Below are 26,698 nucleotides of genomic sequence, written 5' to 3'. Positions count from 1 at the left end.
ACGCGAGCATGGCCACTAGCAGCACAGAAAAGAGGTACTGTGTAGGTGATGATTGGGACGACTTTATTGAGAGACTACAGCAAAGTTTTGTCACTAAAAAATGGTTGGGACAGGGTTCGTCCGACAAACGCAGGCCTCATCTCCTGATGGTTTGTGGATCCAGAACGTACTCCCTGATGAAGGACCTTCTAGCGCCAGAGAAGCCGGCGGACAAGACGTTCGAAGAGTTCATTAAGTTGATTAGGGAACACCTTAAACCGGCGAGCAGCATGCACATGGCGAGATACTGGTTTTACACGCACCCGCGACGAGAAGGGCAAAGCGTTCCAGACTTCATGGCAGACCCCCGGCAACTGGCGAACCTATGTAAGTTCCCAGATGCATGCAGAGCGGAGATGCTGAGAGACTTATTTTATTGAGGGCATCGGGCACACTGGGGTTTTCAGGAAACTGATTGAGGCCAAAGACTTGACCTTGGAAGCGGCGGCTCTGATAGCCCAGACATTTATCTCAGGGGAGGAAGAGACCAGAATGATGAATGGCAAAAATCTTGGCTCAAATGCGGCAAACAACCAGGGAGTCAACATTGTTAACGTGGCACACAGTTCTCTAGGCAGACAAGGGCAATCGGACATGCCCCAGCATGTAGTCGAACCCAAAGAGGGAATTCAACAGAGACAAAGGCTAGCTGAACGGCGATTCATGCCATCGCAACGGACAATGTGGCCAGTAATGGGGCCATCAACACCTGTTAATGGTGCGCTTAAGGACAGTTACAGAGACAGTCAGAGACGATCGACTGGTAATGGACCTTTTGGGCTAGACTTTCCACTTTCAGGCTAAGGCCGAAAAAAATGGGCCTTGTTCCAGCGATGCGGGACCTATCGCCCGTGCTGATCGCCTGCTCAAGGCCCATTTTTTTTTTGCGATTTTCCACTCGGCCTTAGCCCAGCGATGTCAAATCTCGGCGATCTCCTAATCGCCCAAAGAAAACGGAAGTGAATGAAAAAAAAAGCTTCCCTAGCAACACATTACTGCGCATGTGCAGGTTGATTTCTTTTTCAGGTTGATGCTTTTTCATGCGTTTTGAGAGGTCAAGGGTCTTCACACATGCTCAGAAGCTCTGGGTGGGTCTGGGAGAGGGAGAGGAGAAAGGAAGCAGCTCAGAAAGTCTTATCCAAATTACAGATAAATTTAGAGAATGGAGGGAGGTGCAGGAAAGAGAAGGGCCAAACCCTTCAGCGAAGAGACAAATGAGGCCCTCGTAAATGCTGTCAGCTCCAGGTGGGAGGATCTGACATGGGATGGGCAGGGGAAACCTCCACCCCCTGCATATCGCAGGAATTGGTCCGAAATAGCCGACGTAGTCACATCGGCCTCCAATGAAACGCGGACACCGGACCAGTGCCGCAAACGGTGGAACAGCCTACTGGCAGCTGCAAGAGTAGTTGAAATTTATATTTATGTATTATTTAATGATCTAAATAGTAACAAGAATCTGCAATGTTATTGGGTTACATTTAAACATAACTAAATTTTACGCAACCCAACATAAAGTTAAATGTTCACTTGTTATCATTACTTAACTGTTCCCTTTCCATTCTTTCTGAAATGGTCACTTGTTGTCATGACTGAAATGGTCACTCATTATCATTACTTAAATGGCCACTTGTTCTGTAAAATGTTCATTTTTTCTTCTTGTAACGTTTTGGGGATTTTGAGGGAAGGGTGGGAAGGTGCGGGGGTGGGGGGTTGGAGGGAGGGTGTTGTTCATTAGTTCTTTGTTAATAAAAAAAAAATTTCTACAACTTTTGAACCTTCTCTCTTACTTACATAAGTTTTACAATATACAGTTCTTCATGCAGATTTGTTTGTTTATTCTGTTTCCCCACAGAATATTAAATAACTTCACTATGTTAAAGCTTTTTAATAAATAATTCCAATATATGCATAAATAAAGTGATAATACCTATTTATATTCCCTGTACCAAATTTCTGAGTACAATTTGCATCAATTTTACTCTCTAAATAACTCAGAACAATTCTCCACCCTTCCTCAGAGGCTAAAAATGGCGTCCGTAGTGTCCATTTCCCTCTCTAAGGCCCTGAAAAAGCAACTATTTTTGAGCACTCTTTTGGGCCTTGCATCAGCCCAGCGAAGTGCATGCTAAGTGCTGAAACTTGAGATGGGCCATGTGTGGGCGATCATCTCAGCGATCAAAGTGGAAACTTGGGGGCCTATTTTTCCAGCAATATTTTGGGCCTAGTTTCCACTTTTTGCTCAAAATTGGCGATAGAGGTCCATTTTGGGCCATTGATAGGCCTTAGATGGGTGATATGAAGTGGAAAGTCTAGCCCTTTGTTTCCAACAACGGGGCCTCCCGCTCATGCTGGAGGTGTGGAGGCAAACACCCAGCCAGAGCTTGCAGGTATCAGCAATATACCTGCAGAAACTGCAACGTCAGCGGTCACTTGGTGCGTATGTGCAGGAAGCCTGCAGCCAGGTTGATGTACGAGGAGGACGGGCCCGATGTAAGCCTTACGAGGCCAAATGAATACCGGAGGAAATCGCTGGAAGCTGAAGTTCAGCGAGTTCATGTGGAGCACATATACAGTTCATACACCAGGACGCCACCGATAATGATCAAAGTGCTCCTCAATGGCATCCCAGTATTAATGGAGCTAGACACGGGGGTCAGCCAGTCCCTGATGAGTATCAAACAGTTCGAAAGGTTGTGGGTGTCCAAGGCCAGGAGGCCAAAATTATTGCCGATTGACACACAGCTATGGACATATACAAAGGAGATCATTCTGGTGCTAGGCAGCGCCACGGTAGTCATCACTCACAAAGATTCGGAGAACAGGCCTCCACTCTGGATTGTCCCGGGGAGGAGTTGGCTTGCTGTCATGAACTGGAAATGGGGCAACGTCAATGCAATTTCTTCTGTGGAGCGAGTATCATGTTCACAGGTCCTGGACAAACTTGGCTCATTATTTCAACCCGGCATCGGCACTTTCATGGGGGCCAAGGTAGTGATTCACATAAACCCAGATGCCAGGCACACAAGGCCAGAGCGGTGCCATACGTGATGCGGGAAAAGATAGAATGCAAATTGGACCGCCTGCTGAGGGAAGGCATCATCTCGCCAGTCGAATTCAGTGACTGGGCGAGCCCGATCGTGCCGGTGCTCAAGGCGGATGGGTCGGTCAGGATATGTGGCGATTACAAGGCCACCATTAATCGGGTGTCACTCCAAGACCAGTACCCGCTACCGAGAGCGGAGGACCTCTTTGCGACGCTATCCGGTGACAAACTTTTTTCAAAATTGGACCTGACCTCAGCTTACATGACCCAGGAGCTGGCGAGTGAGTCGAAGAAGCTGACCACCATCACGACACACAAGGGGTTGTTTGCGTATAACAGATGTCCGTTCGGGATTCTTTCGGCCTCCTTGATCTTTCAGTGAAATATGGAAAGCCTCCTCAAGTCGATTCCAAGGACGGTGGTTTTTCAAGACGACATCCTCATCACGGGTCGCGATACTGAAAAACACCTCCACAACCTCGAGGAGGTGCTACGCAGACTGGACCGGGTAGGGTTGCGACTGAAAAAGGCGAAGTGCGTCTTCTTAGCTCCAGAGGCAGAATTCCTGGGGAGGAGGGTAGCAGCAGACTGGATCAGACCTACTGCATCCAAAATGGAAGCGATCCAGAGAGCACCCAGACCCCGTAACACGACGGAGCTGCGTTCGTTCTAGGGGCTCCTGAACTATTTTGGTAACTTTCTTCCCAAATTGAGCACGCTGTTAGAGCAGCTACACATGCTCCTATGCAAAGGTCGTGATTGGGTCTGGGGGGACAGTCAGGAAAGGGCTTTGATGGAGCATAACAAATTGCGTGCTCTAACAAACTGTTAACGTTATATGGCCCGTGTAAGAAACTTGCTTTAACGTGCGATGCGTCGTCCTATGGGGTCGGGTTTGTGTTGCAGCATGTGAATGCCAATGGTCAGTTACAGTCGGTAGCTTATGCCTCCAGAAGTCTGTTCCAGGCAGAAAGGAGCTACGGGATGGTAGAAAAGGAAGCACTAGGATGTGTATATGCAGTAAAAAAAAAATGCACCAGTACCTGTTTGGCAGGAAATTTGAGCTGGAGACAGATCACAAACCCCTAACGTCCCTTTTGGCCGACAACAAGGCCATAATGTGGATGCATCGCCTGCATACAGAGATGGGCACTTACGTTAGCCATCTATGACTACACAATTCGGCATAGACCGGGCACTGAAAACTGCGCCGATGCACTCAGCAGGCTCCCACTAGCCACCACTGAGGGAGCAACTGAGCATGATGCTGAGATGGTCATGGCTGTTGAAGCTTTTGAAAGCAAAGGCTCACCTGTGACAGACCATCAGATTAAAGTCTGGACAAATAAAGACCCGCTACTGTCTTTAGTTAAGAAATGTGTCCTGAATGGGGACTGGGCGGCCACGTACGGGGCATGCCCTGAGGAATTTAAACCGTTTCATAAGCGCAAGGATGAACTCTCGATTCAGGCCGATTGCCTACTGTGGGGAAACAGAGTAGTCATGCCTCAGATGGGCAGAGAGGGGTTTATCAGAGAACTTCACAATGAGCACCTGGGCATTGTCATGATGAAGGCAATTGCCAGGTCACACGTTTGGTGGCCAGGCCTGGAACTTTGTGTTCGCAGGTGCAACACATGTGCTCAGCTGGGCAACGCACCCAGGGAAGCCCCCCTTAGCCCTTGGTCCTGGCCCGACAAGCCATGGTCACGCATCCATGTGGACTATGCAGGTCATTTCATGGGAAAAATGTTTTTGGTTGTAGTAGACACCTACTCCAAATGGATTGAGTGTGCCATTTTAAATTCAAGCACATTCTCTGCCACGGTAGAAAGTCTATGGGCAATGTTCGCCGCCCATGGTCTATTGGATGTCTTGGTCAGCCCGTGCTTCACAAGCACTGAATTCCAGGACTTCATGGGAGGCAATGGAATCAACCATGTCAGAACGGCACCGTTCAAGTCGGCCTCAACCAACCAGGCGGAACGAGCAGTGCAGATAATCAAACAGGGGATGCTCAGAATCCAAGGGGGTTCCCTACAAAGCCGCTTATCACGCCTCCTGTTGGCCAATAGATCCCGACCACACGCGCTCACAGGGGTTCCACCCGCAGAGCTGCTAATGAAAAGGATACTCAAAACCAGATTATCCCTTATACACTGTGCTATGAAAGAAATTGTTGAGAGCAGGTATCAGTCACAATGTGACTACCATGACAGGAATGCGAGGGCACGATGTATTGATGTCAATGACCCTGTTTTTATCCTTAACTACGCTGCAGGGCCCAAATGGCTTGCAGGCACTATGATTGCCAAAGAGGGGAATAGGGTTTTGGTAGTTAAATTTACCAATGGACAAACCTGCCGCAAACACGTGGATCAAACTAAAAGGAGGTTCAACAACCCCATAGAAGAAGCAGAGGAAGAACACGACGTAGTATTTACTCCACCACAGGTGACCGAACACCGGAACCAAGTGGAGGAGAGCCCAGTCACTGTGGGCAGTCCGGACAGGCCTGAGACACCGCAAACAACAGATACTCAGGCCAGCGCCCAACAACCGGAGCCCCAACTCAGGCGCTCTACAAGGGAGCGTAAACCACCTGTGATCCCAATAAGACTTTGGGGCGGGGGGGGGGAGGTGATGTCATGTATTCAACTATCATTGTAACCCATGTATAAGCTGACCTAAGTTGACCTTGAGAACATTGACCACAAGGGGCGAACTTGTGGGAGACACTCCTAACCTGGACTTTCAGGTATAAAAGGGGAAGCTCTACCCATCTTCATCACTTGAGGTCTTGGTAATAAAGGTAACTGGTCACAGAGTGATCTTCCCTCAAGTATGGGCCTCGTATGTATTTATACTGTATAGTAAGGACATATCAGTCCACATACTGTAGCTCGACAACAGAGGTTGGGGTGGTCTTGGACCTGGCCTGGAGACAGCGAAGGTTGAACAGGTTCCCACTGGTTCTGTAGTGTAGTTCCACTCTAGCAGGGAGCTTGTCGACTGCGAGGTAGAGCATGGCAGCGAGGAAGATTGAGAAGAGGTTGGGACCCTGCTTGACAGGCACTGAAGAGGGTGCAGAGAAGATTTACAAGGATTATACTAGAAACGCAAAGGTACACATACCAGGAAAGGATGATTAGGCTACGTCTCTTGTCTCTCGAAAAAACGCCGTGGGGTGACCTAATAGAGTACTTTCTAATTATGAAAGGTTTTGATAAGAGTGGATACAGAGAAATGTTTCCACTTGTGGAGGAGATCACATCTAGAGGCCATCAATATATAAGATAGTCACCAAAAAATCTTTGGGTAAAGAAGTTTTTTCTGAATTCCCTAAGAGTGGTGAAAATGTGGAACTCGCTACCGCAGGGAGTGGTTGAAGCGAATAGTATCGATGCATTTATGGAGAGACTTGACAAGCATATGAGTGGGTAGAGAATAGAGGGCTTTGCTGATAGATTTAGATGAGGAAAGACGGGAGGTGGCTCGAGTGAAGCATAAACGCCGGCACGGACTGGTTGGGCCGAATGCTGTATATCCTATGTAATCTCTTCTGCCTTCCATTCTATCACAAACTTCCCTCCCTTTTGTTCTTTCCTCTCCTCCCCTTCCCCTACACTTGCTTAAAAATCTTACATCTCTAACTTTTTCCAGTTCTGACCTGAAACCTTAACTCTGTTTCTCTCTCCACAGATGGTGCCTGACCTGCTGAGTATTTCCAGCATTTTCTGTTTTTATTAACTAATCATTTACCTCATTTGTAGTTTGTGGAACCTTGCTTGCACAAATTGACTGCCATATTTATTCCCATGTCAGGGATGACTGCACTTCAAAAATCTAATTCAGTGAATGGGAATTGTTGGATGTGAAGCACTTTGAGAACTCCTGAGAAACGTGATAAGGTGCCACAGGAATGCAGGTATTCTCTCTGAGTGCAAGCATTTATACTGAACTGTTTGACTTTTAATGGATTTGTATGTTGAGTGTTACTTATACAGGTTTGTATGTTTTAATGTTAGTTGTACTGGTATATTTTCAGATAGGTTAAAATCAGAGATGGCAAACTTCACAAAATTATTTTAGTGATTTAATTGGTCGGTTTCTGCTATGTGTCAGTTTGGGCTTTATAACTTTCCAAAAAATTGACTACACTGTTTAACCATACATCGTCATTGAGTGCATTTCAAAAAGTACTTCACTAAATGTTAAGCTTTCTTTTAAAATTTCATTCATGGGATGTGGGCGTCACTGGCAAGCAAGGCCAGCATTTATTGCCCATCCCTAATTGCCTTCGAGACAGTGGTGGTGAGCCACCTTCTTGAACCGCTGCAGTCCTTGTGATGAAGGTTCACTCACAGTGCTGTTAGGGAGGGAGATCCAGGATATTGACCCAGCGACGATGAAGGAATGGCGATATAATGCCAAGTTAGGATGGTGTGTAATTTGCAGGTGATGGTGTTCCCATGCGGCTGCTGCCCTTGTCCTTCCAGGTGGTAGAGATCACGGGTTGGGAGGTGCTGCTGAAGAAGCCTTGGCGAGTTGCTGCAGTGCATCTTGTAGATGGTACACACTGCAGTCACGGTGCGCCGTGAGTGGAGGGAGTGAATATTTAAGAAAGTGGACGGGGTGCCAATCAAGCAAGCTGCTCTGTCCTGGATAATGTCGAGCCTCTTAAAGCTGCACTTATCTAGGAAAGTGGAGAGTATTCCATCACATTCTTGATTTGTGCCTTATAGATTGTGGAAAGACTTTGGGGAGTCAGATGGTGAAACACTCGCCGCAGAATATCCAGCCTCTGACCTGCTCTTGTTGCCACAGTATTTATGTGGATGGTCCAGTTAAGTTTCTGGTCAATGGTGACTCCCAGAATGTTGATGGTAAGGGATTCAGAGATGGTAGTGCCGTTGAATGTCAAGGGATGGTGGTGAGACTGTCACTTGTAGGAGATAGTCATTGTGTGGCAAGAATGTTACTTGCCACTTACCAGCCCAAGCCGGAATCTCATTCAGGTCTTGTTGCATGCGGGCATGGACTGCTTCATTATCTGAGGAATTGCGAATGGCACTGTACACAGCAAACATCCCCGATTCTGACCTTATGATGGAGGGAAGATCATTGATGAAGCAGCTGAAGATGGTTGAACCTACGACACGGCCCTGAAGAACTCCTGTAGTGATGTCCTGGGGCTGTGATGATTGACTTCCAACAACCACAACCATCCTCCTTTGCGCTTGCTATGACTCCAGGCTGTGGAGAGTATTCTCCCGGATTCCCATTGACTTCAATTTTATTAGGACTTCTTCATGCCACTCTCAGTTAAATGCTGCCTTGATGTCAAGGGCAGTCACTCTCACCTCACCTTTGGAATTCAGCTCTTTTGCCCATGTTTGGACAAATGAGGTTTGGAGCCAAGTGGTCCTGGCCGAACCCAAACTGAGTATCGGTGAGCAGGTTATTGGTGAGTAAGTGCCTCTTAGAAGGTATCGTCGACAGTGCTTTCATCACTTTGCTGATGATGGAGTGTAAACTGATGGGATGGTAATTGGCACGATTGGATTTCTCCTGCTTTTTGAGGACAGGACATACCTGGACAGTTTTCCACATTGTCGGATAAATGCCAGTGCTGTAGCTGTACTGGAACAGCTTGGCTAAAGACGCAGCTAGTTCTTCAGCACAAGTCTTCAGGACGAGAGCTGGGATGTTGTCGGGGCCCATAGCCTTTGCTGTATCCAGTGCACTCAGCTGTTTCTTGATATTATATGGAGTGAATCGAATTGGCTGAAGACTGGCTTCTGTAATGGTGGGACCCTCAGGAGGCCAATATGGATCATCCACTCGGCACTTCTGGCTGAAGATGGTTGCAAATGCTTCAGCCTTGTCCTTTGTATTCACCTGCTGAGTTCCGCCATCATTGAGGATGGGGATATTCATGGAGCCTCCTCCTCCCATCGGTTGTTTAATTGTCCACTACCATTCACAACTGGATGTGGCAGGACTCCTGAGCTTTTATCTGATCTGTTGATTGTGGGATCGCTTAGCTCTGTCTATAGCACGCTGTTTAGCATGCATGTAGTCCTGTGTTGCAGCTTCCCCAGGTTGGCACCTCATTTTTAGGTAGCCTTGTGCTGCTCCTAGCATGCTCTTCTGCACTCCTTATTGAACCAACTTTAGTCCCCTGGCTTGGTGGTAATGATAGAGTGAGGGATATGCCAGGCCAGGAGCTTAGAGATTGTGGTGGAATAAAATTCTGCGGCTGATGGCCTATAATGCCTCATGGAAGCCCAGTTTTGAGCTGTTAGATCTGTTCTGAATCTATCCCATTTAGCATGGTGGTAGTGCCACACAACACAATGGAGTATTTTGCAGATGAGAAGGAACTATATTGTAATGGTTGGAGCTTCTTGACTGATTGTGGCCACTGTAGCTGTCATGACGTATTCCCATCAGTAGGTGGCGTTTTCCGATTGTCTTTCTGCCAGTCTGTGTCCAGAGAAGAGAAAGCATGGTTTGCCTCCATTTTAGCTAGAACTATCTATAATTTTGTTGATCAGAAATTAATCTTCTATAGTAGCAAACCTTCCCGGAAGTAGTTATGTAAGTAACATCTCCTTATCCAATTGTTCAAGGATAAAATACAATAATTCCAGATGTAAAGAAAGAGATAAGTAACTTCTCTTTATTGCTGTTTTTATTCCATTGTTACTGTTGTATTAAGAATTCTAGATATGTTTTTATTCTTTATCAACAGTTTCACACTGCATTTATTAAAGGATTTGGATTCTGAAGCTCTGACGTTTAGCCATATTTCTTGGTGTAGTGTTGAAGCTAGCTGGAGAATCAGTTATCGCTCGCTGTACGCTACACTCGGACAGAACCTAGTACAGTGAAAATAACTGTGAAACACAACTTAATTACCCAGAGTAATCGCCCAGGTCACTCGGCAGAAGATGTCAGGCGTTCCCAATAGCGCAAACACCCTCCACAAGGAAACTCTACGCTCAGAGCTCGAGGAGATCTCTCCCAGTGAGCCAGACCTTCAGAGTCGATCAGAGAGGTACCCTACCCTAAAAGCCCACAGCAATGATGTGGAAGCAAGAAAAAATTACATCGTCACTGGCGGAGAACTGAACTCTGCGCTCTGCAACCTCTACACACAAGATGAAATGGGAGCATTCAAGGAAGGTGCTCAACAAACTGAATTTATCTTCCTAGAGAACGGTCGCCTCGCGAACAGCGCCATCGCCCACATGACGAAGCGGCTCCATACCATGGCCCTAGAATCACGGTCCAGCATCAACAGACAGTCGGGACACTCGACAAAGAGCTCAAGAACATCATCCTCAAGTCAGACTACCTTGATCAACGCTCAAGCCAATGCTGCCGCTACCGCCAAGAACACAGACTTTGAGGTCATAGCGAGACAACCGGCTGAGTCGAAAGCGGCAGAAGGGAAGGCCAAGACGGACCTGCAGAGACTTCAGGCCGACTCGAAAGCGGCAGGAGCAAAGGCCGAGGCAGACCTCCAGATACTTCAAGCCAAAAAAATTGCTACCATACAGCAAGCAAGGGTAGAGGAGATGCAATGAGCCGAGCAAGAGGCACGAAGGTCTTGGGCCTGAACCACACCAGAACAGACCTCAAATGACCATGCCTCGCAATTTCGGCAACTCGCAGACAAGTCAGTTAAGTTGGCCCATGTTCCAGCTTTGGATAGCGGCCCCGATCTTTCAGCCATCCGGAATGGAGCGGACAGCTGTCCCACCAGCCAGCGAGCGTAGCGCCGAACTACCCGAGCCCCCGTCCTCTCGAGCTGGTAACCAACGGGAAGGGAGCCATTCCTCAACCTGACAAAGGACATTTCCGACACTCTCGCTCGTCAGCGCCAGCCTGTAGACGAGCCTGATGTCTATGATGGGGACCCTATCATGTTTCAGCCATGGCACTACACATTCGAAACCATGGAAGACTAGGCCACCAACCCAGCCACGCTGAAGCTTACCTTTCTTGCCAAGTTCACAAAGGGGAAGGTCAAGGAATTGGGAGACGGAGTCAGTACCGGTACATTTCGGACCCTGAAACGGCCTATCAGGAAGTGTGGAAGGAACTAAGAGTTTTGGTGACAAGACGAGGGTTACAACATCCGTCCTTCAAAAGCTCAACATCTTGCCGAAGTTCAGGGCAGACGAAGGCCATAAACTTCTCGAACTTGCCGAATTGTGCATGGACATTGCAGCACAGATGCCCAACTTGCGGCTGCTTAACTACCCCCACTATCTTCACCCGACGCTCGGGAAACTCCCTACCTACATACGCAACACATAGAGGAAGCACATATCAGAACATAAGACCGATAATGGCAGCTACCCTTCTTTCGCCGTGCTGGCTAAATTCCTGAAAAAAGCCAGGCAGCACTGCGACAGCGACCTTTACACATTAAACCAGGTACGTCAGCCAACGTCAGAAAGGACAGAAAGAATCAGAAGCCCCAGCTCTTCCCTTCGTGTCTTGGCAACATGTACACCTTCGAAGTCGACCCCCATGCTGCTAGCTTCAGAGATATGCCCCTACCATGATGGGTGAGGACATCACGTCGGATTGCATCGCTTTCAGCCGAAAGCCCATTCAAGAACGAAGAGAATTCTGCAGAGCCAACGACCTGTTTCAGGTGTGGTGACCACCACAGAATGCAAGACTGCCAGACCAAGGTGCATTGCAAGGAATGCCAAGGCACAGAGAGCATGCACGCGATGCCAAGACAGAATGGCTGGGAGACCCACCACAAAAGACCAACTGACAAGCCACAGGTCATACAGGCCAACGCAAAGTGCACCAGATACCTGGCTTGCCCTTCCACATGATCTTGTTGTAAGATCGTTCTATGTTGAATCTACCACAGAGATCGTCCCTCGAAACGTATCCTTGGCTACACAGTGCTGGACGACCAATCTAATGCCGGTTTCGGAGACCCCTAAATCTTTGATGCTGTCGACCTCCAAGTCCAGCCTTCCCGTATGAGCTTGCCACCTGCGGCGGAGACAGGATCACGGCAAAGGGGAGACAAGCAAGCGGTCTATTCATAGAAGCGGCAGATGAAAGATAGAACAGCTGCCTACCATTCTCAAAAATGCCCACAACCCCAGAGACAGAAGCGAGATCCCACGTCCCAATTTCTGCAAGAAGTTCCCCCACCTCAGGTCAGTGGCAAAAAAGATACCCAAGCTAAGAGAGGATGACCCCATCATTCTCCTCATTGGAAGAAACTGCCCTGAGCCCCTCAAGATAAGGGAGTCTCGCAATGAGTCGAGATGAACACCGTGGGCATAACATATGGACCTAGGCTGGTCAGTCTCTGGACAGGTTTGCACAAGCGGGGCAAATGAGAAAGTTCATGCCTCCGTCAACCGTACTATCCTTCAGCCACCGAAGGCCATGTCCATCCGACACCAGCACTCAGCTAAGTTCATGACAGAAGGTGCTCACCTCAACTCGGAGGGAAACTGAGTTCCCTCCACTTATCAACAACGAACCTCAGGCACTCAATCCAACCATGCTCGTGGCTCCAAAAACTCAGCCCCTCAAGGCACCACCTGACAACTTTGTGCAGGAAGACCTATATGGACGACGACAACAGTGACGGGCCCAACGACCTGCAGATTCGACGGCGGAAGAAACATCTGCAGAGCTGGCGACCTCGACACAAGGTGAACGAAACAAAGCCGGACACCTCTGTCGGGGATGTCGTTCTCCTCCGGCAGAAAGAACTTCCCTGGAACGACTGGCCACTTGCATATGCCTCTGAGTCCTATCCCACCGATGACAGAAGGGTACGCAAGGTGGATGGTACGGTCTGCAGCGATGGCACGCATTGCAGCGACCAGAGACTCAATACGTACTTATACATACCAAACAATCGCCGCTGTCGATGACCTTGATGAAAGCTAAAATAAAATTCTGTCGAAGCCATTCACGAACTAAGAGGAACTGAACTCTAATTAGTAAAAATGTCAATCCTTGTTATTTTTTTTAGATGGTTGGAGCTTCTTGACTGATTGTGGCCACTGTAGCTGTCATGACCTGGGTGGTGTTTTCCGATTGGACAGAGACAGGCAGAAAGACAGAGGAGAGAGAGGGGAGAGAGAAAGCATGGTCTGTCTCCATTTTAGCTAGAATTATCTATAACTTTTGTTAATCAGAAATCAATCTTCTGTAGTAGCAAACCTTCCCAGGAGTACAGTTATTTAAGTAGCTTCTCCTTATCCCATCATTCTGGAATTATTGTGTTATCTCTTACTGTATGTCAAAGATACAAGTAACTTCTCTTTATTGCTGTTTTTATTTGATTGTTACTGTTGTATTGCAAGAATTCTAGATCTGTTTTTATTCTTTATCAAAAGTTTCACACTGCATTTATGAAAGGATTTGGATTCTGAAGCTGACATTTAGCCATATTTCTTGGTGCAGTGTTGAAGCTAGCTGGAGAATCAGTTATCGCTCACTGTATGCTACACTCTGACAGAACCCAGAACATATATAATTATACAAGTTCTTTCTTTGTTGCATTGGTCCATAAAGTCTGGAGCGTATGCCATGTAATGCACAATATATTAACTACCGTTAAGCAAAATCTGTGTCTCTTAAGACAACAAAGTCTAACTGCTGTTAAGTAAATACTGTGTTCATACAAAGTTCAATAGGCTGCTGCTGCTAAATAAACACTGGTGAGTTTATATTTGTGTGAACGTCAGTTTGTGTGCTGCAGAAAGTAGTGTTTATGTTGATTCGTGTGTGACAGAGATGTGTCATAAGGCACAAGTTGGGGAACTATGGAGGCGAAATTGGGTTCCTTTACATCTCCCGTTAGCGCCTCCGGGGTCGCAATAACGGGCGCAAATGTTTTTACAACTAGGCATGGTAAGATCAGAGTTTTGCGGCGGGGCTATGACATTGCACCCTCGATCTCTTTCGCCCGGACCCTCATCAAAGTCACAAAAGACATACTATGTGACTGTGGTCAACTATCCCTCCTCATCCTCCTGGATCTGTCTTCCGCCTTTAACACAGTTGACCACACCATCCTCCTCCAACGCCTCTCCTCTGTTGTCCAGCTGGGTGGGACTGCGCTTGCCTGGTTCCATTCTTATCTAACCAATCATAACCTGAGCATCAGCTGCAATGGCTTCTCTTCCCACTCCCACAGCAATACCTCTGGAGTTCCCCAAGGATCTATCCTTGGCCCCCTTCTATTTCTAATCTACACGCTGATCCTCGGCAACATCATCCAAAAACACGGCAGGTTCCACATGTATACTGACGACACTCAGTTATAAGAACATAAGAACGTAAGAATTAGGAACAGGAGTAGGCCATCTAGCCCCGCAACAAGATCATGGCTGATCTGGCCATGGACTCAGCTCCATTTACCCGCCCGCTCCCCATAACCCTTAATTCCCTTATTGGTTAAAAATCTCTCTCTATCTGTGGTTTGAATACATTCAATGAGCTAGCCTCAACTGCTTCCCTGGGCAGAGAATTCCACAGATTCACAACCCCCTGGGAGATATATCTCTCCACCACCTCTCTAAACCCCTCCACTGTCTCTGATTTGTCACATTGCTTGTCCAACATCCAGTATTGGATGAGCAGAAATTTCCTCCAACTAAATACTGGGATGACCGAAGCCAGTGTCTTCGGTCCTTGCCATAAACTCCATTCCCTCGCCACTGATTCTATCCCTCATCCCTGATAACTGTCTGCATTCGCAACCTTGGTAGTGTGTTTAACCCTGAGATGAGCTTCCGACCACATATCCGCTCCATCATCAAAACTGACTACTTCCATCTCCGTAACATCGCCCGACTCCACCCATGCCTCAGCTCATCTGCTGCTGAAACCCTCATCCATGCCTTGGTTACCTCTAGACTTGCCTATTCCAATGCTCTCATGGCCGGTCACCCATCTTCCACCCTACATAAACTTGTGCTCGTTCAAAACTCTGATGCCGTATCTTAACTGGCACCACATCCCGTTCACCCATCACACTGTGCTTACTAGTCTATATTGGCTCCCAGTCTGGCAACGCCTCAATTTTAAAATTCTCATCATTGTTTTCAAATCTCTCCATGGCCTTGTTCCTCCCTATCTCTATAACCTCCCCCAACCCTACAAGCCTTTGCGATCTCTGCACTCCTGCAATTCTAGCATCTTGCTCCTCCTTTAAGATGGTCCTTATAACCTACCTCTTTGGTCATCTGTCCTGATATCTCCTTCTGTGGCTCAGTGTCTAATTCTGATAGATAATGCTCTCATAAAGCACCTTGGGTCGTTTTGCTACGTTAAAGGCAAGTTGCTGTTAGCTGCAAGGCGTTCCAAGTTTGGCAAACATTAGTCAAGCTTTAACTTGTCAAGATATTATGCATTAATTTTTTTTACTGAAGTTCTGAAATACAAAACATGCACAATATTGCAATCAATGCTGTAGTAGTTCGTTCTGCTGGACCAAATGGGCCAATTAAAGTATGACATATAAAATGAATTTAAAGTTAAAATCGCAATTTGTTTTTTAAATTTAAATTTCTCATGGCAAGCCTCTCTCCTCCTCTGCATGGCCTCCTTTGGCCAAAAGGGCAAACCCAGAAACTCACCTATCAAATTAAAGGTACATTTTTTCCTTCAAGTTGAACACTGCTACCAAGAGGTGCAACACCTAGTTATTTAAACCAGATATGAGACTGAAATTATATTGCACATGTAGTCTGAGAAAAAGAAGCAGTTGACAAGACCTACTGTTATAAAACAGACTGTGAATTGCACTTTGCCTGCGCATGCTAGCAATTACACATTCTGGTGAGCATAATCTGCCTCACAGGTAATAAATATTTAATGTTTGAGCGCACAGATGAAAGTCACAGAAGATGAAAGTCTCAAAACATAAGGAAAGACACTGCAGTAAGTTTATAAAGTATCCAGAAGATCCAACAGACCCCGAGCAGCTTTTAACCCCATCTTCACCTTACATTGGCGTCTTCTTAAATCGGGTTTCATTATTGGTTGCTTTTAATGCATAATAGAGTCATGTAGCAATCTCACTCCAGAGTCAAGCTGACAATGTTGCATTAATCCATAACCAAAACCACAACTACACTGCATCATCATAAAAGTTTCTTTCTTTTAAAAGTTGTGGTATAACTGCACCATAAGAAAAAGACAGCACTGGGACTTGAGCCTGTGCCCAACTGGCACAGATGTCATCAGTTATTCCTACACTACTAGATCACAGATAAATCAGTACCTTTGAAAAATATTTCCCAAAAAAATCTTGAGATTATTGCATTAATTATCAAATACTTCCCAGAACTTACCTTTACAGGAATACATTGAAATTGCTTGATACAATTGTTAACTAGCAGTCGAATGTTAAAATATTTGAAAAGCAGATTTTGAGGAAGAGCTGCTTTTGCATTAACTGCATTAACAGATTTTGTACATTTCCTTTACAGTCTTCAAGCAGGATATGGCAGTTTCATCCAAAGACAAGCTTGCTTTCAAGTTTTTGGACCACACGAACTCAGAATCTTGCCAACATATCTCGATCCCAACATCATAAAATGAAGAACAGCATGTAAATAATCTACAGATGTGGGAAAGTTTATTCATACCATAAAAATTGTTTCATTGTATAAACAATCAAGTATAAAAGAGTTTAAAGCTGTCAATGGATTCATATTTAAATATACTTCCATTGCTTCAAATGGAACTTATTTGCAATTACATCAAGGATGTACAAAATAAGTTCCATGGATCAAATGCGCTCCTCAAGCCCCAACAATCCAGCCAGCGAACCCCAAGGAACTCTTCTATTAGTGCTTTGATTTCTTACTCGCTGGTTTATCTGGTTTCGAAAAGACTGTTTTTAGCACTGCAGCTGGATTAACAGACAAATCCTACGGCTTAATTTTCCCCAGTGATTTGTGCCGTTTTTTTGACGCGTGCCACCTTTTTTGGCCTAAATTTTAAAATCCAAGTTTCCCCAAAGATTGTGCATCAGCATAACTCAGTTAGTTACGATTTTTTTAGGTTAGTTTTTTTTTGCATCATGGGGGCGTAACCTGATGTCTGCGCCAGTTTTTTCACAATTATGCAAGTTTGGCCAACTTACAATTTTCCTAGGACGGCCTTAAATGCACAATGGGCTTGCTTAGAAACCCCACCACCCCCCCCGCCCCGGGTTTCATTTGATGCTGCTTACTGCATAGTGTAAGGCTTCTCATACCTTCAGTTCGACCTGGGTGTGGTCCATACTAGGGCATCGACCTTGGGGAGAGAGACAACAAAGAAGCTTGTCCTGCCTGCCGTTTTGAGCTCCTTACAAAGGTACAATTTAATCATGGGGGCAAAACTGACAATACCATATCTCATACAAGCCTTCTGCATGATGGTGCTGCGGAGACGACAATTGATTAGACATCATCGCATGAGGAATCTCAGAGCACGTTGGATGATGGACAGGACGTCTTATCCACGTCGGGTATATCGAGACAGGCATCCATACCTGCACCCGAGTGATGCAGACTGCATCAGAAGGCTATGTTTCCGCAAAGAAGTTGTAACTGAGATCGGAGAGTTAGTAAAAGCAGACCTGCAACCTAGAAGCGTCAGAACGACTGCTTTGTCAGTTGAAGTGAAGGTTACAACTGCACTTTCATTCTATGCATCTGGATCGTTCCAGGCCACAACTCCGGATGTGTGCACCATTTCTCAACATGCAACACATATTTGCTTTCAGCAGGTGACTGCTGCACTATATGCCCAGAGGAATGACTACATAAAGTTCCCCATGACCACCCAGGCAATGCGTGAAAGGGCTGTGGGCTTCTTCAGGATTGCTGGCTTCCCAAAGGTACAGGGCTGCATTGATTGTACCCACATCACCTTGCGAGCACCCTCGGAGGATTCAGAGATGTCCAGGAACAGAAAAGGCTTCCACTCCATGAATGTGCAACTCGTATGTGACGACATGGATCGCATCATGTCAGTTGATGCAAGATATCCTGGGAGCACCCTATGCGAGAGCGCTATATCTGCCATGTTTCAACTGCAGCCAGAAGGGCAGAGCTAGCTACTTGGAGACAAAGGGTATGACCTCGCCACCTGGCTCATGACGCCCCTACATGTAACACGGACAGAAGCTGACCGGGAATAATGTCGCACACTGCGATGTGCAGCATAATATAGAGGACCATTGGCATCTTGAAACAGTGTTTCCGATGCCTGGACCATTCCAGAGGCTACTTCCAATACTCCCCTGAGATTGTCAGTCAGTTCACTGTTGTGTGCTGCATGCTGCATAACTTAGCCATCATGAAGCAGCAGCAGCTGGTAGTAGAAGACCCACCTGAGGTGAGAATGGTTGATGAGGAGGAAGATGCAGAGGAGGAGGAGGAGGAGGACAAGAAAGCCACGCAACTACCTGAACCCGGAGCAGGGCAGGCCGTCGTGCCCCTTTAACAATTGCTCGAGTTGGGAGGCCAGGGCTGTACGCGGTGCTCCAGGTGTGGCCTCGGCGGGGCCCTGTACAACTGTGGTGACACCTCCCTGCCCCTGTACTCAAATCCCCTCGCTATGAAGTCCAACATGCCATTCGCTTTCTTAACCGTCTGCTGTTAACTGCGAAGATGGCGGTTGGTGGATGTGGTGTAGTTGCCGTCGCGGGGGCATGGCTCCGGAGTGGCCGGGGCTGGGGGCTCGACATCCAGGGGTGTTCGGCATTTTGGAAGGATTCTGACGGGATGGGGTGGGTTGGGTGCGGGGGAGGGCGTGTTCATGGTGTTTGGTGAGTCCGGAGCCGGGGGGTGGCACGCTCTTGGGATGGGGGGGGTGGGCTCTTTATGGCTGGGATTGGGAGAGACTTCTTCACTCGGGGAGTTGTTGACCTGTGGGGTTCCCTGCCGCGGAGAGTTGTCGATGCCGGTTCATTGGATGTGTTCGGGAGGGAGTTGGATGTGGTCCTTGCGGCTGGGGGGGTCGGTGGGGTGTGGGGGGGGAGGTGCTGGGGTGGGTGATCAACCATGATCTTGTTGAATGACGGTGCATGCTCGAAGGGCCGAATGGCCTACTCCTGCACCTATTTTCTATGTTTCTATGTGCCTTGCACCAGCAGCTCATCCGTGAACACTTTGCTGCCTGAAGGCTCAGCAGCAACTATTCCAAATGGACAATGTTTACTGTTTGGACCTGTTCCCTAATGTGTTATGTTAATGGAACAAATAATGGAAATGATTGTTATAATTTAAAATATATTTTATTCAAAAGTTTAACATTTGTTTGTATTTAACAAATAAAAATATTCTATATCAAACTTTGAAGTGCTCAGTTAAAATCACTTACAAACTTTATCACGTACAAACTCTAAGAGCACTTACAAACTTTTAAACATAAATTTACATAACTTACAAAAAACTTTTAATTTGAGAACAGATACAATAGTAACAACAATAACAATAACAGCAAAGAAAGGCTGCACCCATCTCTCCTCCATCTTATTCCAAGACCACCCGCTGCGCTTGTTCTTGTTGACGCCACCCCTGCCCGCAAGCGGTGGCACAGCGTTCTGAGGTTGGGACCAAGCTTATTCTTTCGAACATCTCGGGTAATGCGTACTTCTTGATGCTGGGGGGGCGGTGGTGGAGGGGGCAGCCGGTAATGTGGAAGGCAGAGGCTGATCTGGGTATTGGAGTGGGAGTGACAGCTGATTCTGTCAATGGGCGCGAGTCTCGGTATGTTCCCTTATTGCAGCAGCTAATTCCGACATTCCCTCCCTCATATGCCCTGACAGTGTCTCAACTACCTGCAACACTCCCGCCCTCATGTTCGCCGACAGTGTCTCAGCTATCTGTGACGTTCCCTCCATCATGTGCACCAACATTGTATCTGCTGCCTGAGACATTCCCTCCCTCATGTTCCCGGATAGTGTTCCCATTTCTCGAGAGAGTGTTGTTACTTCTCCCAACAGCCCCGATACCTCATCACCCACCCTACTAATGGTGTCCAGGAGTGATCGCGTAAGGTCAATGCTCTCCGCACTCATTGCCATCATCTGAACCACATCTGTTAGATCCTGCATCTCAGGAGAGCGCTGTCGAGCTCTCCTTCCCCTCCTCACCCTGGGTGTGGCTCGCTGCATCCCACTGGGACCCGCAGCCTTGGACGGTGGGGCCCTGGGTGTGCCTCGCTGCATCCCACTGGGACCCGCAGCCTCGGACGGTGGGGCCCTAGGTGTGCCTCGCTGCACCCCATTGGAATCCCCAGCCTTGCACTGTGGGAAACCATGGAATGTCCCAGTAACACTCGTGCCACTCAGGAGAAGGGCTGGCACCTCAATGGGCGGCACTTGCACCTCCTCCAAAGTGAGTATAACAGTGGGGGCTTCATCCATCCCCTCCCCCCCATGCTCTTGGTCTGGAAAGTGGGATTGGAAGATGTTCTCTTTTTCAGGCTCGTTCTCATCTGAATATTGTTCTGCATCGTCAGGGTTGGCCTCAAGTTTTGCAAAATATAACAGAACAGACAAATGGTTAGCAGCAGAGGAGGGGGCAGGGTGAGTGGCATGAGTAGGTTCACACAGCGAAGGTAGCAGCCTGATTTGAAGGACCACAATAAATGATAGCACATTGCATCAACCGAAGCGTAGCTGACAGAGACATCCCCAGGAACCGAAGCATGGCTAGCCCGTACAGTACTTAACATTTAGGAAAGCCAGGCTGTGGAATTTGCAGGACTTACCCTCTCCCTCGAGCGTGGGCCCAGCTTGTGCCGTGGTGGTTGCTATTCTCCAGGTCCCAACCCATCAAAGCAGCGACCCTGTCTTCCAAGGGTGTCAGTGGGTGCAGATTTGCCAGGCCTCCTCCTGTTCGAGCTATTTCCCATTTGTTGTATGCCACCTTCCTCTGCAAAGATAAAAACATAACTTTTTAGGGAGGGTGTCTTTCTGCTGGGTGGAACATATACAGCTGGTCACATTTGCAATTCCATTGAATAAATAAAAATATTACTTACACTAACTACTTGACTAAGATTCTGCCACTTTTTGCACTGGCCTCCAGATCTCGGGGTGGTCACTATTACACAGTAATCTTCTGCAAGTTGGTTCCAGCATTTCTTCATTTCTTTTGGTGAAGCTTTTATGTGACCTCTGCTGGTGTCCAGCTCATGCCATCTGGCCTCAATACAGTAACCAGTGCCTTCGCTTCATCCTGTAAGAAATTTTTGGTCCTTGAGCCGCGTTGCATCTTATATTGCAGCTCCGATTTTTCCAATGAGAATTAAAGTTTTCAGACAACTGGCTCTTTAAAAATAGCCGAATGCAGACCGGTAGCTATACTGGGCATGTGCGCCCACAGCAATCACGTCAAAAATGTCCTTTTTTTGCACACATGTGCAGAAGAGGGGGCATTGTTTTTTCAGTGCAGACATTAAGCTCCATCCCCGAAGCTACAGGACAGGCTGCGCGGCGCCAATTTCAAAAAAAGAGAGCGGGGAAACTTGCTACTTATTTTTTGGAGTAGTTGGGACCAGAAAAAAACAGGCATAAATCTGGCAATACGCCAAAAAACGGGGAAAATTGAGCCCCTAAATCAATAATTGTTAGTAGCCACACAAGGTACATGCTAATTAACAGGAACATTGATTTAAACTTTATAGCCCTGAATTTCCTGGATCTCAATTACACCGATTTCTGCAGCACCTTGCTGACGGGTACTTAGGCCCAAATTTCATGCAGAGCTCATTTGTCCATGCCAGAACATAAAAACTGGCATCAAACAAGCGTAAAAGCAGTGCCACTGATAGGTATAATTTCAAGTGAGCTGCTGTCTTCTGATATGGCATCTCACTCTGAGCCTTGGTTGCTCCGGTTGCATTATCATGCAGAACAGCTGGCAAGGGGTATGGTGAGAAAGCAGGAATGGGGTACCTATTTTCTATGTTCCTATGTAAAGCTAATAGGGAAGGCCATTCCAGCTATTTAATCCCTCGAAAGGGAGGGTGGAGCAGGAGTTTGAATAATTTCGGATGCACTGAGACTCACAGCGCTATGGTTAAGTATAGTGTAAGTCTCAGTAAGAAAAATTCAAAAAAAAGTAATCCTGATTGTTCGTTCTTCAAAAAGGTAACAGAGTACTCTTTTGTACCCAGCCTTCTGTGAAATACATCCTTGCAGTAAAATAAACCCTAAAATTCACTACAATTCAAATCACATAGTATAACATCAGATCAGTTCAAAACACACTATTCAATTGCAGGAAAGTAGTATCTACTGCTGTCCACCTGTTGCTAACGAAACAAATCTGATCAAAAGCAGCACCACACACTCCAACTGCATTGTATGTATTATAAGGAGCGGAGCTAAACTACAGAACCAGTGGGAACCTGTTCAACCTTCGCGTTTCCAGGCCAGGTCCAAGACCACCCCGACCTCTGTTGTCGAGCTACAGTAGGCAGACGATGCCTGCATCTGCGCACATACTGAGGCTGAACTCCAGAACATAGTCAACGTATTTACTGAGGCATACGAAAGCATGGGCCTTACGCTAAACATCCGTAAGACAAAGGTCCCCAACCAGCCTGTCCCCGCCGCACAGCACTACCCCCAGTCATCAAGATCCACGGTGCGGCCCTGGATACCGTGGACCACTTTCCATACCTCGGGTGTTTGAAGACATGGCCCTCAAATCTGCCACCAAGCTCATGGTCTACAGGGCTGTAGTAATACCCGCCCTCCTGAATGGCTCAGAAACATGGACCATGTACAGTAGACACCTCAAATCGCTGGAGAAATACCACCAACGATGTCTCCGCAAGATCCTGCAAAACCCCTGGGAGGACAAACGCACCAACATTAGCGTCCTCGACCAGGCCAACATCCCCAGCATTGAAGCACTGACCACACTCGATCAGCTCCGCTGGGCAGGCCACATTGTTCACATGCCAAACACTAAACTCCCAAAGCAAGCGCTCTACTCGGAATTCCTTCACAGCAAACGAGCCAAAGGTGGACAGAGGAAACGTTACAAGAAACCCTCAAAGCCTCCCTGATAAAGTGCAACATCCCTACTGACACCTGGGAGTCCCTGGCCAAAGGTTGTCCTAAGTGGAGGAAGTGCAACCGGGAGGGAGCTGAGCACCTCGAGTCTCATCGCCGAGAGCATGCAGAAATCAAGCGCAGGCAGCGGAAAGAGCATGCGTCAATCCAGTCCCACCCACCCCTTCCCTCAACGACTATCTGTCCCACCTGTGACAGGGACTGTGGCTCTCATATTGGATTGTTCAGTCATCCAAGGACCCATTTTGAGAGTGGAAGCAAGTCTTCCTCGATTCTGAGGGACTGCCTATGTTGATGATTATAAGGGATAACACAAACTGAAGTGCGCTCAACACAGCAATACTAAACAAAGAAAAAAATAAATTGCAATGTTTGCGGAGATCTTTTTTTTTTAAGTTACAAACCAGTGCTGCCAGTGCCCTCCCCTTTCCCTCACTGCTCACAAATACCAGGAATCCACCAGAGAGCCAAACCCCATCATTCACCCCTTAGTTCTGCCAACTCTCAAGTTATCCCTCCATTATTCCACCAAATCCCATTTTTTGACCAAAGGATCCCCTCCTCCCTAATGCTGCAAAGCCCCAGCAGTGCTGCCAAAACCCAGCACCTTCACCCAGCGCTCCAAAAGCTCTTTAACATTCCCAAGGCCTATCAAAGCCAAGGAGTGCTTCAACGTTTACCAAAGCGCAGTCCCACTCTCACTGCAGTTAAACTCCATCCCCCTGCCCAGTCACTCAACACTAGGGCCTAGTGTTTCCATTCGATTGCACTTTTTTTGGCTCAATTCATCCTATATCGGCTTAACCGCCACAAAATATTGCGGAGTTTTAAGCACAAATTGCGTTCAGCGCATCTCGAGTATCCATGATCTTTTGCACTAGTTTTAAAAACATCTTGCTATAAGCAGACCCTGCCCATGCCCCTAGGGTGAATTATCATCATTTGGAGTTTCCGCTAATTGGCAGGCTTTTCTTATGGGGTCAAATAGTTTAGGCACAGCTTTTTTATTCTTATGGTTTACAGAATTGCAAGATTGGTGGCTAAAAAGCACAATTCAATTGATAAATTTAAACTGAAGACCACCAATCAATATATTTTTCAAGTTTCCAACTACTCTCTAGCACAATGCAATGGAGCTTCACAAAACCATACACAGAATGTTATTCTACATTAAATTCTCATATTAGTCAAATTCTCTTCTCACTCCAAAAAAAGTCTATTTTTCTCTCAAGATTTCATTATTTTAAGTGAGTGCCCCTTAGTTAAAAGATAAAATGTATAGAGTCTCAATCTTTTAATTGCTGTGCCTTGGCTGATTTATAAACTGGCTGAACATTTTGTGACTCTCACTACATAATGCAAATTCTTACTAGTGGTCATTTTCACAATACTGTTATACACAAATGCTGTAAATGTCCCTGTCATCGCAGCTGGATGCAAATATTCTTGGCTTCCTCTATGACCAAGCCAACTAAGATCTGTCAAATTACACGAGCAAATCACTGTAAAATGTTGATTATATACTGAACAGCTTACAAACTTATCTACTGTGAAAAAATTACCAATTTTTCTTACATTTTACTCTCTCATGTGTATTACAATGTTCTTAAGGGAGGAAAAAACTAACTGCAAAAATAGATGACTAACTTTTTTTTAAATACTGACTTAAATTACTTAAGGTGGACCAATATTCCCAAATTTTTAACCAATGTAGCCTATCGGACACTTGTTTTGGATCTCCCACTGGAAAAAAGATGCGATGGTGCATCTGTGGCTGCCTTCGACTGTTGGGTAATGGTTTTTTTAATCCTGGTGTTTCAATACAATTAAAAACTAATGCACTGGAAGATATGGGGTCCTATTAAAGGAATTGCTCTAAAAACTTCTCTTGGGTAGTTATAAAAACATACCAAAACGAAATTATTTCCGGGAAGTACTTTTTTGTTATTATGTACTTTTTTTTAATGGGAAAGGTTTTCCCCAGAGTATTGTCCTTTCAGTCGTAACAAATTTGGGAGGTTCAAATGACTATAAACTGCTTCAACGTTCTTCTCTGTTCATACTGCTGGAGTCCTTTTAATGCATTCTGAACCAGCTAACATTGTGATTGCAATGTATAGATTACAAAACGAAGTTGTCTTTTTTTTTAAATGTTTCTCGAAAGAAAACCACATGAAATGGTGATAAAAAGAGCGTGCTAACATTTTCGGTGGGCTGGGCTGTCAAAACAAAAGGTGACGACAAAAATCTGCAACAAGTGAGTGCGAAGCACCGTACCTCACAGCTAAACTCCATCTCGGCGTCGATGGCAAGAATCCGAACACTGAAAGTTTTCATCTGCTGCCTCTTCAAGGAGCCGAGGTTCATTTTCGCGGCTATGCTGCTGGCCACCGACATCCTGGCCGTCAGGACCAGCGGCGCCCGCCACTGCCCCGGGGACGGTTGCTAGGGAGGTTTCTATGGTAACCCGTTAGTTTTCAACCGGATGATTTTCCTTCGCCGTCTTCTTGTTATTTGATTCCCCCCTCTTTCCCCTTCCCTTGGGAAAGACTTTGCTTTTCCCACCGACGATTACCGACAAGCTCCTTACTTTCTCTCTTTCCCCCTTCCCAAACTTTCTTATAAATAAAGCAGCAGCGACGCGGCCTGCAGGTCCCATCAATCCATCGCACCGAATGCCGGCTCCGGCCGCAGTTAAACTTTCTAGGTGGTGGTTTGTTTGTTTTTTGGGTTAAACAGTTAGCAATGCGCCACCACGGCAACTGAGGCAGGGAGAGTAACGTGAGGTGCCGCGATTCCCAGCAATTGCCGGCTCCGCTTCCCCTCGCCCGCCGCCAGCTGACTGAACCTGAAGCCGCTGCCAATCTGCCCGGGCGGGATGTCCCGCCCATCCTGCCCGCTGATTGACTTAACGGCCGCGTTGCGCGCAGAACTCAATGTTTGGTTGGTCATTGCGCACGTCAATCATGAGAAACCCGCTGTCGAATTGTGTGCACGTAGCACCAAAAGACTTTAATTTATATAGCGCCTTTCACGACCACCTCTTCTTTTGGAGTGTAGTCACTGTTGTAATGTGGAAGCCAATTTATACACAAGCAAGCTCCTACAAATAGCAATGTGATAATGACCAGATAATCTGTTTTCGTTATGTTGATTGAGGGATAAATATTGGCCAGGACACCAGGGCTAACTCCCCTGCTCTTCTTCAAAATAGTGCCATGGCATCTTTTACGTCCACTTGAGACAGCAGACCAGGCCTCAGTTTCACATCTCATCCAAAAGACAGAATTTCCAACAGTGCAGTGCTCCCTCAGTTCTGCACTGGAGTGTCAGCCAGAGTGGGACTTGAACCCACAACCCTCTAGGTGAAAATGCTACCACCTGAGCCACAGTTGACACCAGAGGTTTGGTATTGCAGGAAAGAAATATAGAAACATAGAAAATAGGTGCAGGAGTAGGCCATTTGGCCCTTAGAGTCTGCACCACCATTCAATATGATCATGGCTGAT

At 46.7% G+C, this 26,698-nt stretch overlaps 2 protein-coding genes across 7 annotated transcripts in view; one reads left to right on the top strand and one right to left on the bottom strand.

Annotated features, from left to right (window-relative positions):
* Nucleotides 1-26,053, bottom strand: part of LOC139268910 (merlin) — a 211,923-nt gene extending 185,870 nt beyond the window's left edge. For all 4 annotated transcript variants that reach the window (XM_070887744.1, XM_070887745.1, XM_070887746.1 and 1 more), the window contains exon 1: nt 25,467-26,053. In XM_070887744.1, coding sequence (XP_070743845.1) covers nt 25,467-25,586 — 120 coding nt within the window. In that variant the 5' untranslated portion in view covers nt 25,587-26,053. The remainder of the gene's footprint in view (nt 1-25,466) is intronic.
* Nucleotides 9,590-18,780, top strand: LOC139268277 (uncharacterized). Of its 3 annotated transcripts, none has more exons than XR_011594002.1 (2): nt 9,590-9,688; nt 16,591-18,780. XR_011594002.1 is itself a non-coding variant. In XM_070886330.1 (2 exons), exon 2 carries the CDS (start codon nt 10,042-10,044, stop codon nt 10,678-10,680), a length of 639 nt encoding a protein of 212 aa, XP_070742431.1. In that variant the 5' UTR covers nt 9,590-9,688; nt 9,843-10,041; the 3' UTR covers nt 10,681-13,356. The 3 variants fall into 3 exon arrangements, 1 of the variants encoding a protein (XP_070742431.1); XM_070886330.1 differs by lacking the exon at nt 16,591-18,780 and adding an exon at nt 9,843-13,356; XR_011594003.1 differs by lacking the exon at nt 9,590-9,688 and adding an exon at nt 9,851-13,240.
* Nucleotides 26,054-26,698: the final 645 nt, after the last annotated feature.

Source organism: Pristiophorus japonicus, chromosome 8 (assembly GCF_044704955.1).
Source record: "Pristiophorus japonicus isolate sPriJap1 chromosome 8, sPriJap1.hap1, whole genome shotgun sequence".
Lineage (NCBI taxonomy): Eukaryota > Metazoa > Chordata > Chondrichthyes > Pristiophoridae > Pristiophorus > Pristiophorus japonicus.
Note: the sequence above shows the minus strand (reverse complement) of the source record. Positions and strands in the feature narration are given on the sequence as shown.